The 15,259-nt window shown below is 36.0% G+C and overlaps 1 protein-coding gene across 1 annotated transcript in view; it reads left to right on the forward strand.

The window, feature by feature from the left end:
• Positions 1-15,259, forward strand: part of LOC116425277 (lachesin) — a 473,102-nt gene that overhangs the window by 289,415 nt on the left and 168,428 nt on the right. The window contains exons 4-5 of the mRNA XM_076366478.1: positions 6,819-6,977; positions 10,237-10,365. Of these exons, the coding sequence (XP_076222593.1) occupies positions 6,819-6,977; positions 10,237-10,365 (288 nt within the window). The remainder of the gene's footprint in view (positions 1-6,818; positions 6,978-10,236; positions 10,366-15,259) is intronic.

Genomic DNA, 15,259 nt, shown 5'->3' on the forward strand with positions numbered 1-15,259 from the left:
ATATTCAATTTTCTAGAGAAAAAGTTCAATATTTAATGTTTGCAATAACAATAGTCTCAATAGTGTCTCATCATTCTGTTATTAAAAATTTATTGGAATAAAAAGAATTTTGTGTATATTTTATATCTACAATTTCCCCAAAGTAATAGTTAATAATAAAAGAATAATATTGAACTTAATATTTATATTTGTTAAATGTTTTTAAATGTATATAAAATATTTATCGGAATATTATAAATAAATTTACCATATATCACTGACTCACAGGCCATCTATTAAAACTGATTTCGTTATTTATCCCTGTTCTTAGCTTTTCTTCTGGAATCGATGGTGTTCTTTGATGGCTATCTTGTTAATTCATCATTAGTTCCCTGGGATGATTAAGGGAAAGGGAGAATAAATCCCAAACGATTCGATACTCATCTGGATGATGTATTTTGCTCTTTTTCCAACCCTTCAGCTGGAATTACTGATACCAGCAGCAAAAAATTGATCCCGTATAGTGGTGGGATGAAAGAAAACCTAATAGACGTAAACTGCTAATGGGATTCTGAGATCTGATGGTTAAGTAACACATAATTGCACTTGATTTTCTCTGTGAAATGGAACGTCCTGAATTTACCTGGAAACAGGAAAAATAGTATCACGAAATAACAGTCTGTTATAATTTGTAAAGAAAATTATTGAAATTTTTCAATGTGCTCTAATTATTTTTATGAGACGTATAAAGTATGATATATTATTTCTGTCTTATTTCATAAAAGAAACTGTTTAATATTTATTTTATTTATTTTTACAAATATTAGTTAAATAAATATAATTATATTATTAATATTTGATGAATTGATTAAATGACGTTAATTAAATATTTATCTTGTTCAATTATTTAATTATATTTATATTAAAGCTAAATTATTTCAGTTTACTTCTTCTAAATTTTTAAAAAGTGAATGTATACTCAAAAAATATATTTTTACATCAGTGAGATTAGTATCTTCCTGATTATCCATAATTTAAATTTATATTCATATTTTAAAACATTTTAAAAAGTGAACGTACTTGAAAATTATATTTTGACGTTAGTTTAATTAATGTTTTACTGTTCATTTGCAATTTGACAATTTTTTTCCATAATATCTAAAATACCATGCAATAATATATTTTTAAAACAAATAATTAGTAGTATATTTCTGATGATCCATAATTTAAATTTATATTTCTATTTCAAATTTTTTAAAAGTGAACATACTTAAAAAATATATTTTTACGTTAATTGAATTAGTATTTCACTGTTCACTTCTAATTTGACAATTTTTTTCCATAGAATTTCAAACAACGTGCAATAATTTCCATATTTCATGCAGCCTTCACGCAATCAACGTTGACAGCCGATGTTTCAATGATATCTACCGGAATCCTTACACTTTTTATTCCGCGTCCCTTTCACCGCATCCAGTACGCCATTTTTCATTCGAAGACTCAACGTCGTCAATTCTTTCGTCAAAGATAGGTTCTTCAAACGCTTCCTCGTCAACGTTGAAACTTTTTATTCCCGTTTCCATGTATTTTCTCCTTCTTGCCACCGTTTTTCTCCTTTCGCTGGTCCCTTACCTTTACATTCTCTCGCGCTTCACCAGAAAATTACAAGCATTACCGCGGCTCAAAGAGGAAAAGACAAAATACCGTCACACTAATACGTTCGCTACCGTAAAAATGGAAAAATCGTCGCTCGAATGCTTCATCGCGAGATCTACATTTTTATATTTTTTGTGGGAGGGGTATTCGTTTTCCACGGTAAGAGTTTGCAACAGAAAAATCTGAAAAAATTCTCAGCCATGCACTACTACGACAGAAATGTCTCTGAATTTTTTCACAATTTTTACGTACCATTAAATAGGAAAAATGGGACAAAAACTGATAATTCGAATTTACTTTGTAACTACCCATTTCGTTGAGATAGAGCGCTGAAAATTGTACGATGTTCTCTAGTGTTTCTACGATTGAGAATATAAGGTTAGAATTCCAATTAAAATTTTCTTCGTTGCATGTTTAACGTTACCTTCTCAATCGTGGCACCGCTGGATTGCTGATATTTTTCTGATTAAAATGAGTTCAAACACGACATAAATCGGCCTAGTTTTACGATTTCATGGAAACCACCTTTTATTTCGAAAATTACATTAAATTCGAAAAATTTGTCCGATTCCCACCGTGTTTGGACTCATTTTAATCAGGACGATCTCAGAAATTCATTGATAAAACAAAAATGTGTTGAAGTCACGAAAAAAAAAATTTTAAACAAACCTTTAATAGTCCATTTTTCCAATATAGGAATATATGAGAGAATTTCGTCGTTCCTATTTTCTATTCATTTCTAACATAAATGTAAATAAACATTTAGTACAAATAATCTTCATCTTTTCTATTTTATACCCATTTTATATTAATTTTCAGAACCTTGGAACAATTCTACTTTCCAATTCGCGTTCGAAACGTCCCAAAAATATCATTTAAATTTATTTATCACACCGTTCATTCGTAAATACCAGAATCCTCTTTATACAGTAGCTTTTATCGCGTTCGTATCAAATGAAAACTATCAAAGCTCACTGGTTCACTGATACGAAGCAAAATTTCGCAAGCAGCTCGTACGTAAATGGTGTTCACTATAATTGGGATATTCATTTTATGGGGATAATGAGGACTGTCTGTTTCCCTCTCGAATTACCCTCTCATCCCCCGATAATCACTAAACCAGATGAGCTGAGGGATTATACGTAAAATCCCTTGTTCCCGTAATAACTGATCAAAAATCCCAACCGTCATTGCCCCAAATGATCATTATAAGATTCCGCCTGTTTATCAGGGGCAAATGGGATAACGTCATATCAATATTGCCGTTACTAGACCACTATGAATAACTTAAATGACGTGGATGACCACAACGACACTTCGAGCAGAACCTATTTCTTACATTGATGAGACGTGAAAATAGATTGATAACTGTTGCTGGCTGACTGATTCGAGTAAAAGAAGGTTAAAAATAAGAGACCATAATTAAAAATTTACCTTAATTACCTTGAAGGTAAAAAGTACAAATAAATTGATGACTGTTGATGACTGTTGATGACTGTTAATGACAGTGTTTTTATTCATTTTGAAATTTATTGTTGTCAAGTAGAAAGGGTTAACTTTAAAGATACAGTAACAATAATCGCGAAACATTCAGTCATCAACAGTCATCAGTTTACTTGTCCTTTCTACTTTTAAGGTAACTAAGATAATGTTTAATTTTAGTGTTTTATTTTTAATCAGTTATTTGAGACATTCAGTCATCGACAGTCATCAATTTATTTTCACATCTCATTAAACGAAAGATCAATTTAACATTTCATTTGCCTTATAATTCTTAATAAACAATATCTTACAGCTTATGTTATAAGAATCTCTGTGTAGCACAATTTGACAAAACATATTTAGGACACCTTGTATATTACAAGTGTCCACAAATCAATACGAGAAGCATAGTTATTTGTCGAAATCAGCGCATTAATAGAAATCCCATATGATCAATTAGATAACGCAGAAATAATTGTCAATGGAAGGCAGATTAAATCCCGAAGAACAGATTTAACACAATGCAATATGCCCTTTTAAACGCGCAAATGTTATGAATTATTAATAACAGAGAGGCCGCGTTCACAATTCAATAAGTTTCAGTATGCAAACCATTAATATTTATCCGTTGAAGGTTTTACACACGCGATTCATGCTGACGAATAAACACAGGCCAATTAACAATTATCCAGTTGATTTATTAGGGTTCCAGAGTTTTCACTCGGAACAAACTCGGTACTGGAAGAGAAGGATAATTGGATTTTCTATAGCCGGCTACGGTTTTTTTTCATCAAAGCGCCAAGATATACGATAATCTCTCTACGACCGTTCGAACATTAATTATTTATTACCTTGACAAAGTAAACTTAATACCTAAACATAATTTATACATATAATTATAAATTTACTGATAATTCAGTGTAACGGTTGTAAAGCTGATAATAGATTTTATCGAAATTAACACTAAAATTACCGAGCAGTTGAATTGACTTTTTCAGAGGGTATACAGTGGTGCTCGCTTAAATTCCACAAACAACTCACTGTCTCAAGGTCGGAGTAACCTGATCCCAATATACAGGGACAGAAAATGAATACAATCAGCAGAAAGGGGATGATGCAGTCCGACGAGCGTGAAATGTAAACAGACAATGAAGAAAATTTAAATTAGAATAATTTTAATCTTACCTTCTCAATCATAGCACCAATGGAATATTGAGATTCTCCTCGTTAAAATGAGTCCAAACACGACATAAATCGGGTTAGTTCTTTTATTCCATGGAAACGAGCTTTAATTTCGAAAATTACATTGAATTCGAAAAACTAATCCGATTCCTATCGTGTTTGGGCTCATTTTAACCAGCACAATCTCAGAAATTCACTAGCACCACATTCGAGAAGCTAACATTAAAATTACTCTAATTAAAATTTCCTTCACTGCATATTTGACAAAATTAGAGGTCCGTTCCCACCAAATCGGTAAAACTAGTCCGATTCCCATCGTGTTTGAGCTCATTTTAACCAGCGCAATCTCAGAAATACATTGGCACTACATTCAAGAAGCTAACGTAAAAATTACTCCAATTGAAATTTCCTTCACTGCACGTTTAACTAAATTAAAGGTCCGTTTTCACAAAATCGGTAAAACTAGTCCGATTCCCATTGTGTTTGGGCTCATATCAATCAGCAAAATCTTAGAAATTCACTACATTCGAGAAGCAAACATTAAAATGACTGAAATTGAACTTTTCTTCACTGCGTGTCAACCACACCTTCTCAATTAACCACCGAGTATCCAACACAATTAACACGTAAACTCAAAAATTGTAACAATAAATTACATTCAGTTTCCTCAAACCTCCATTACAGTATTCAAATGCAACTAATTTTCAAGCTCCTTTCCAATATTCAACACTTCCAAAATATCAACAATTCCAACATAAAAAAATTTAAACACATTTCAACTATCCTCGAAACCCACACACTGTACCCTCCATCCTATCCAAATAAAAACAATCCAAACCCGAACGACCAGCTCCAAACCAACAGTATTTTTATCCAGTCATCACACGATCATGGAGAACAGTGTCGAATGCTCCCGATCGACCGTTCCATCCCCCTCGCAACGAGCGCCCTCTCCAAAGACATTTCTTTCGCCGCCGAAGGCCTCTTATCGCCAGTGATTACGACTTTTTAACGCCCCCCCCCCCCTCCGCTCGCCTTATCTGCACGCAGTTCTCGTTTCCTTTGGCCTTCTGCTCGCTCCCGGCCCGTCCTCGAACGCTTCCGCGATTGTAACCGGATTCCATCCGTTCCTGGAACCATCGACGTCAACCCCTTTGCAACCTCGTTGAACCGAACGCCTTCTCTCGTCTTTTTTTCCCCGCCGGCTTAAGTTTGAATTCGATTTGCATGTGAAAGAATGCCATTCAAGGCTGCTGCAGGTCTTCTTTCAGGGGGCAGGCTCCTCGGAACGTTCTCGAGCAAGGTCCACTCGTGGACGGCGGCCCTGTGTCATGCAAATTTTATTATTGTGACCGCTGCTGGGTCCAACTGACGCTTTCGTTCTTTCAGTGTCGCTCTTTTGCACGATTTCGCCGCCGTTGACGCGGCTCGAGTGCACGTCGACGGCCCTCCAGCTGCCGTTCGCCTCGATGAATCGTTACTCCACGGTTTTTGCCGGGGAAACGGAGTATCGCTTATTTTCGCGTTTAAAAAGGATGGTTTTTGTATCGAGACCCGAAGGGGATATTTATTGGTTATGGGTTTGGTCATGGGAGTGTGTGGAGTGTTGGAGGATGAGATAAGTTGATGGGAGAGTGTTGATGATGGGAGTAATTGATAGTGGGAATGGGCTGTTTTGGTTTTTTGGTTTCGTGATTTTTGGAAGATAGGTGGATTTGATTTTTTGATGTTTTGATTTTTTGGTTTTGTGATTTTTGGGAAGATTACAGGTGGTTCTATGGGAAGTTGTGGGAGGTGAGTGATAGTTTGGGAAAGGTGGGAGTAATTTTTAATTTTTTGGTGAAGTATGTGAAATAAAATTGTATTTTGAGATATCAGAAACTGTGTAGTTAAATTAAAAATCATTACATTGGCACTAATGCTGCCAGATGTGTCAAAATGAGCCATTTTTATTTTTTGTTTTTGTGATAGTTGGAAAGATAATTGATGGTTCTATGGGAAGTTTTTAATTTGTTGGTGAACCATGTAAAAATGGAGAATATATTTTGAGAGTAATGAGAATAAATGAATGATCAAATTTCTAGCTTAAGAATTATTACTATCAGAAAGGTCAAAATGGGCTATTCCCAATATCTTTTGTAATTATTAAAAAGACAACAAATGTTTCTCTGAGAAATGTAACAGAAATTGAACAATACAAAGACTGAATTATAAATCAATTAAAGTCACAGCGGGTGCAGTCTTGGTTTTTCCATAAAATTTCAAAAAGTCAATTTTACTGCTCGGTGGTTTTGGTGTTAAACGCTGAATAATTATTAATGATAATCGTGTTTGCAAATGGAGGCATAATAAATAGTCCACGCTGAAAGACACAGTGTATGTTCAATTGAGTATTTCGGCCAGTTTCGAACAAAGCAACTTCCAAATAGAGTTCCTCCGGTTATTGTGAAAGGAAGTGAATAGATGAGCTGTTGCTACGCTGAAACAAACATTACCCGCAAACATGTTTTTGTTCGCAGTGCCACCAAACATAGAAGACTTCCAGACCTCGTCGGATGCCGTTGTGCGAGAAAATGCGAACGTTAGTTTGACATGTAAAGCGACCGGAAGACCGAAACCGTCTATAATCTGGAAGAGGGACGACGGTTCCATGATAAACATTAATAAGACGCTCTCTGGTGAGTACTCACGTTCTACTGTTTCTTTCTATTAATGGCGGCATCTTCTAGAGTTTTATATAGTTTTATATAGTTTTATATAGTTTTATATAGTTGTCCATATTTGTCTATAGCTTTCTATATTTTTCTATAGTTCCATATAACTTCATATAGTTTCATATAGCTTTATATATTCTCATATATTATAATATACTTTTATATAACCCTATATGTTTCTATACAGTTTCATATATTTCCCTACAATTTCACATAAATCCATTCCCACCTCCCTTCCACTCAGCTTCGTTCAGTCCACTCCCACTACCAATTGCAATCATTCATTCAAAACGTAGGTGATCCAAACGTCCTGATTGGACCAACGCCCCGACCATCTGACTCTTCAGCTCCTTAGTACCCTCCCCATCTCTTCTACGCTGCACTATACATCCCAGAAACGTTTCCCCGTCACTCACGTTCGAATAACGAAGACTTTACACGAAACACCCCACACACGAACGACGCAGCGGCCAATGTGTTAATTACACCACGGAAGTAATTCGCTCGGGTCCCTTCACGGAAATTCCTGCTGCGTCGCCGGAACAGTCTTAAAACACGAGTGACGTCGATCCGTGACCGGATTCGGATAGATCCCAGCGCGGCGACGCGCGGTGCAATTAAAAATAATGACATTCGTCGGCCTCCTGTCCGAAGATCAAACGACCGGCTACGAAAACTGTGTTACCGCTGCCGAAAGAGAATCCCGCGTCAAGCTTCGACCACCGAGGAACAAAGAGCACGATGGACGACGAGTTTTGCAGCGGAAAATGAGAACATACGCGAAGATTGTGCTCCTCGTTAACCCTTCGCACTCCATGGGTGATAAAAATAATATTCAATTCATTGTACACAGATTGATATGAAGTATCAAAATTTTTGTTGCTTCGCTGCGTTGAATCAAGTGGTGGTCATTGGACTCTCAGGAGACTGATGATTTGATAGCAAAATTATAAGCTTTGGTATTTTAAAATTGTTTTGATATATGTAAATTAATAACATAAATTATGAAGTAAAGCTATTTTCTTAAAAATCATCTTATTCTAAAATTTCAATTGCAATAATTTTAACGATACCTTGTCAACCATAGTACCAATAGATTGTTGAGATTCTTCTGATTAAAATGAGTCCAAACACGACATAAATCAGAAAAAAAATTAATTTCATGGAAACGAACCTTTAATTTCGAAAATTACATCAAATTTATAAAACTAGTCCGATTCCCATCGTGTTTGGACTCATTTTAATCAGCGCAACCTCAGAAATTCGTTGACACTACGTTTAAGAAGATAAAGTTAAACTGACTGCAATTAAAATTTTCTTCGCTACATATTCACATATTTCGCAGCATCGCATTAAACTTGTATTCCTCACAGAACTCTCAAACTCTAACTGTTAGTTTTAAAAATATAAATAAATTCTCACGTTCCAATACCACCTAGAGTTCCACATTACTGAATATTTTTATTCGTTATCTCACGAACTATAATTATTTTCAAGTCATCTCGCATCAGTCAACCTATAAGCTAACTCGTCATGAACGCGTTACTAACCACGAGTTCCAATATAATTTACCTTTGTCGACACGATAAGTAATATCAAAACGCTCTAAATTCTCGTGGCAGCGAACGCGTTAACGAGCAACGCATCTCGAGCGTGCACGTGCGCCGGATGAATAGATTCGCTGTCATTAATGGCGGCCAGATGAAAATCCCGCCGCGTAATTACGCAGCGGGGCCCCCGGAATTTTTTGCAGGCGTCAGGGCGCGTACTAATTAACGGGCACGGTCGGCGATAGTTATTTATTGGGCCGAAGAAGAGGCAGTTAAACAGGACAAGCGTCGGGGATACTTGTTGCCCGACCCTAAACGCAATACTGCGCAGCACTGAGAGGACGGACAATTAAAGACAGCGTCCCCGTTTCGAAGTAGAACGTAAAATTTCGCTGACACGCGAACGCCAGGAAATGTTTTTAGGCTGTTTCGCGGAACAATTTCAAAGCCGGCACTGGCGATATGCAATTAAGGAATTCGTCGAATTATGAACGACTGCGAGCTGCCGGCGATCGAAAAAATCAGGCCGAGTGCTCAGGGGCGGTTGGAATTTTCATGCGAGAGCCAGGGGATGCCTGTCGAAACTGTTGATTTGGCGGGTTGTTTATTGGGTAATTTTTAGAAAATTCAGTCGTGGCAGTATATATTGAAAAACTGCGATATTATATTGTGTGAGATAATTTAAATAAATAATTAGTTCTGATGGAATTTCATTTTTTTTTAAATCCTGTGGTAATTAATGAGGTTACTTAGGTTCATTTGGCAGGTTGTTTATTAGGTAATTTTTAGAAAAGTGAGAAATAGCAGTAGATGTTGGAAAACTATGGTATTATGTTGTTGTGTGAGGTAGTTTGAATAAATAATTTGTTCTAAAGGAATTTCATGTTTTTTAAATTTAATTTTTAGGAAATTGAGTCGTAGCATATTGTTGTGTGATGTAGTTTGAATAAATAATTAGTTCTAATGGAATTTCATGTTTCTGTAAATGCTGTATTAATTAATGAGGTTACCTAGGTTGATTTGGCAGATTGTGAAATGGATAATTTTTAGAAAATTTATTAGTAGCAGTATATGTTGAAAAACTGAGGTATTATATTGTTGTGTCAAGTAGTTTAAATAAATAATCAGTTTTAATGGAATTTCATGTTTTTTTAAATGTTGGGATAATTAATAAGGTTACGTAAGTTGATTTGGCAGGTCGTGTATTGGGTAATTTTTAGAAAATTTGTGCGTGGGTCACCGGTGACCTATGGCATTCAACGTGTCAACCCTCTTCTCAAAAAGCGACTCTCAGTCGCCATTTAATTCAACGCAGTAGAATTATTAAATATTTTATATTGAGTTTCTCATTTTACAAAGAACTAACACGTGAAACATGTAAATAAGAAAATTCCACCTCATAAATTATACAAGTTGTTTCTTTGTAAAACTTACTGATAATATTGTCAATATGTTCTCAGTAAACAATAAATATTCCTAATAAAAAATACTGCCGAGTGCAAAGGGTTAAACGTAACTATAAAATTACATTATATTAAACTATAAAATATAAAAATTTATAAACTTATAAAAATCTCATTTCATACATTCTCCACATAAACACTTCCTTACGAATGACAAGCAATTCGAAGTGTTCGAACTGATAATAACGCTGAACTGTTTCTTGTTTCCAGTGCTGGAGTGGCCAGGCGAAACGCTAGAAATGACGCGCATCTCCAGACTTGACATGGGTGTTTACTTGTGCATCGCGACTAACGGCGTGCCTCCAAGTGTGAGCAAGCAGATCAAAGTCTCCGTTGACTGTGAGTACATTCTTAACTACTGCCAACACTGCGCCGAAATTGTCCTTACGAGACGGCAAACAAGTCGAATAACTCGGGACCCTTCAACGCTGAATGTACACGAGCGGTTTGCGGCGAAACGTCTTGGCGACGTTTTAGAATAACAGAGAAGTTAGTTCCTAGGAAAATGAGGATAAGAGTTCGAGTCTCCATTCTTTGTAAACAATCAACGCTGCGCGTGTACATTCTTGACTGTTGACATGAGAAGAATGCTCTGTTGACCCTTTGACCTGTGATTATTGTATAGGTCATAGGTCATAGGTCATAGGTTATGGATCATAGGGCATAGATCATAGGTTATTGGTCATAGGTCATAGTTCATAGGTCATAGAACATAGGTCATATTTAAGAAATAAATGACCTGTATAAATATATTAATAAATGATATAAGTATATGACCTATATATAAATATTTAAATAAATGACCTATGACCTATGAACTACACAACTAATCATCAAGGGATAACAGCAAATATGATATTGTAGGTCAACATGTTAATACTATTGTAGGAGTTTTGGTGCTGTTGATGATAATCGATGTTTAAAATAGTCGGGGGGGGGGGGGGGGGGATCACAGAAATGATAACAAATAGTTTATTAACAAAAGGCATACAAAATTGTGCCTAATGATATGAAACTATGACTGATAGCCGAGTTTTTGACAGTGTTGAGACTTGAGGTTGCTTCTATAGGACGTTGAGATACTTGGAGTAATTATGTGTATTACGATAGGCTCAGGAGATCAAAAGTTCAAAGAGTTAAAGTGCATTTAACGTAATTATTCGTGGGACGTTACAATGAGATTGTTCTATATATTGATTCCTGCATTATTTATATTAATGTTAGTTATCAAACATATAAAATGAAAATAAATTGTCAAATGTAAAAGGTTAAAGTTCATTTAACATAATAGATTCCTATATTATCAAGGTTACCTTCCAAATCTATCACTGGCATTTTACCGAAAAACGAAGACCATTCCTATCCAAATTTCCAAGTGCAAAGGGTCAACCCCATAATTACGCACCGGTGTCGTCCGCAAAAGTGTCCAAGTCACGATCGAGCGTTAGCCACGCGGATTCCGTGAAACGGTCGTCACGTTGGTTCGGAGTTCGAGGGATATACAATTTAATAATAGAGAACAGTGTCCGGCAACAAAGCGAGCCTTTGCCGCTCGCACTCCGCCTTGTCCCAATGAAAGAAGGGTGGCGGGAGCAGATAAGCGCGGAGGGGCAAAGAAATGGCGCGTAAGCCGGTGCCAAAGAGTTGAAAGCGGCCGCAGAAGGTGAAGAGCGGCCCTGCCGGGACATAAAAGTAAGCTCGGGCGAACCACGACACACCATTACCTTTCCCGGCCCGTGTACTTGCCTATTGTTACGTTACTGCTCCTCTTAAATACTCCGCGCGTGCCTTCCCTCTGCGTCGACCCCTTGCAGTCGAGCGGCATACGTGCCGGGCAGCGGGTCCCCTAACCCGCGACGAATTAACCCTTAACCGCTTGCCTCTTGAATGAATTTTCGGAGGGGGAGAGCGTTGGGTTGGGGGTCAGTTTTGATGGTTTTTATGAGTATTGTTGGTGTTGCTGTTTATGGTTTGTGTTATTCGTATTGTTGTTGTTGTTGGTATTAATGATGATAATTTTATGATTGTTGTTGTTGTTGACATTAATAATGACAATATTATGATGACGATTTTTCTTGTTGTCAGTAATAATAATAATAGTACTGTTATTATTGTTGTTGTCATCAATAATGATAATATTATAATGATTGTTGTTGTTGTCATTAGTAATAACATTATTATAATAAATATTGTTGTTGTTGTTGGCATTAGTAATGGCAATATTACAATGATTATTGTTTTTGTTATTAGAATCAATAATGTTAGTATTATAAATATTATGGTTGTGTCGTTGGCATAGATAATGATAGTATTGTAATGATTATTGTTGTTGCAGTTGGCATTAATAATGACAATATTATAATTATTATGGTTGTTGTTGTCGATATAAATAATATTATAATTATTATTGCTTTTGTAATTAATAGTAATATTACTATATTGTTTATTGTTGTTGCTGTTGGCTTTAACAATGATAATATAATAATTATTATGGCCCATGTTGTCAATAATATTAATATTATACTGATTACTGCTGTTGTCATTAATAATAATAACATTATAATAAATACTGCTGTTGCTGGTATCATTAGTAATGACAATATTACACTGATTATTGTTGTTGTTGTTGTTAGCATTAATAATGTTATTATTATTATGATTATTGTAATTGTTGCCATTTACAGTAATAATAATATTGTAATTAATATTCTTATTGTCACTAATAATGATATTATGACAACGATTATGGTTGTTGTTGTCAATAATAATAATATTACAATACCTATTGCTGTTGTTATTAACAATAATACCATTATAATAAACATTGCTGTTATTATTATTTCTAAATTAACCAATCCATACAACAAAATTTCGTCTACAAAACTGACATAAGTTCACACCGAAAAAAATTGTCCCTACGCCACGAAGAAAATTGTAATCGAACGTGCGAAATGATACGAAAACGAAGTAGTTATCCCTTCAGCCGAAGCGCGGCTAATTAATTTAGCGGCGCCGTAAAGAAGCGTCGAATCGCGATTCAGTAGCCTGCCGGCCTGGCCGGTCGACGCGGGTCGGAGGGGGCGGGGGGTGGCGGAGTCCTTCCGCGGACGCGCGTCGGATTATCCTTTTAGGTATCCTTTAATTCCATTTGTAGCCGGTGCTCCGGGCAAAAGCTTTTGTCAACGAGTATTACCCCAAGCCCTTTGAAGTCAAATTGCGATCGAGTAATGTAATAGTTCTGTCCGCGATATGCATTACCCGGCGACGGCCGGAATTGAATAAGAAGTTCGCGGCAAGAAAATGTAATTTTCTGCGTGACCCGCCGGGGCGAAGCAACAGGAACGACGCGCGCGTAAGGAGAATATTATTCTTGCGCTTGTTGACGTCACGTCGACTTATCTGGACGTGTTGCGTGGGTAATTGTGAATAAGGTGGTGTGTTTACGTTTTCTGGGGATTGAAGGGGTGAATGAGGCAAGGGGTAGGGGTGTAGTTCGAGGAAGTTGGAGAATGAGTGAGAGAAGTGAGAGATATAGTTGGAACGTTGGAGGTCGACGTAGTAAGGGAAATATTGATTTTATTAATTTTCATATTATTTTGTTGATTGTACTGTCAGAGGGTTGTTGAGGTTGTGCTGATTGAAATGAGTCCAAACACGAGGGGAATCGGACTATTTTTACTGATTTGGTGGAAACGAACCTTTAATTTTGATAAACATTCAACGAAGAAAATTTTAATAGCGGTAATTTTAACTTCAGCTTCTCGGATATGGTGTCAGTGAATTGTTGAGATCGTTGTGGTTAAGATGAGTCCAAAACACGATAGTAATCGGACTAGTTTTTCGAATTTAATGTAATTTTCGAAATTAAAGGCCGGTTTCCATGAAATCGTAAAACTGCGCCGATTTATGTCGTGTTTGGACTCATTTTAATCAGAAGAATCTTGTCATTCCATTGGCACTACGATTGAGAAGGTAAAATCAAAATGATTACAACTGAAATTTTCATCTCGAGGACAACGTTCATTTTCATGAGACCAATGTGAAATCATTTGAAAATGATCTTCTCATTCCATAGAGATATCATAAACGATGACCGTTATTATTTCAAAGATCGACGTTCGAAACGAATGCAAGTAGAACAATTAATAACTTTCTACCTCATAACTTTTGTTTAACCGTTTAAAGATTGATTGCTTTAAGAGCAACGATAATTACTCATTTATCACAGAATCTCCATAAATACATTCCGCCATTAGAAATCGGCAGCACGATCCATAAATATTATTACACAACAATGATTAACAGTTATAACGTGTACCGGAAAGTTTCCTTCTTAATTAATGTATAAGCTTTTATGATCGCGCAATTAAAGCGCAATCGACGCGTATTATGGAAGGACAGGCGCTAAAGGCTGAAATTATCAAATTAATTCGAGCGATAATTCGAGCTCGTTTCGCGGGTTTTTATGTCCCTGGAGAGGAAAATTAATTAAACGACCGGACAGATTACACCCGCCCCATCCTTTCGATGGTATTACAAGTTTACGAGGTGAAAAACTTTTCGCGTTCGATGGCCCATCCTTCACACGTCTCGCCATTATTATTCCTCGGATTACATTACGCGATATTCTTCGCGAGATCTTCAGTGAAGCAGTCGCCATGAAAAAAAACAACTCGGTTATTGAACACACTCGAAGTTAAATGCCTAAGGAAAAAGAATAATGCAATGAAAATGCAGCAAAACAATTTCTTATATAATGTCGTGTGTTAGGTAGAATTGTTTAAATTTTTTAAATAATTTGACGTAGAAATTTGTTATAGGAAATACTCGACGGAATCAGTAGAGCGATTTCAGTTTCATCCGACAAAAACGGTTGCCAAAAACTAAATTCGATCCAATTAAAATATTACCAGTTGATTTCTTTGATTCAAACGAATCTCGGGAGTTTTAACGGTTAGTACGAAACTAAAATTAACTGACCTGGAATTTTGAAGCAATCTCCGAATTTATCTGCGATTCCAAAACTTCGGTACTCCTAGCGGAAAATATTGGATCAAACCGTGCTGTTGTCACGAGGATTTGCATATTGGACGTAGGAAATCTAATATTTTTATCGATAACAGTAAAATTAATGAATAAGTAATTAAATATAAATCAGTGTTACTCTGTAACTAAATTTTCATCTCGTAGACTATAAACTAAGAGAATAGATTTTTATGTCTCTTCTATTTAC

Source organism: Nomia melanderi, chromosome 1 (genome assembly GCF_051020985.1).
Source record: "Nomia melanderi isolate GNS246 chromosome 1, iyNomMela1, whole genome shotgun sequence".
Classification (NCBI taxonomy): Eukaryota; Metazoa; Arthropoda; class Insecta; order Hymenoptera; family Halictidae; genus Nomia; species Nomia melanderi.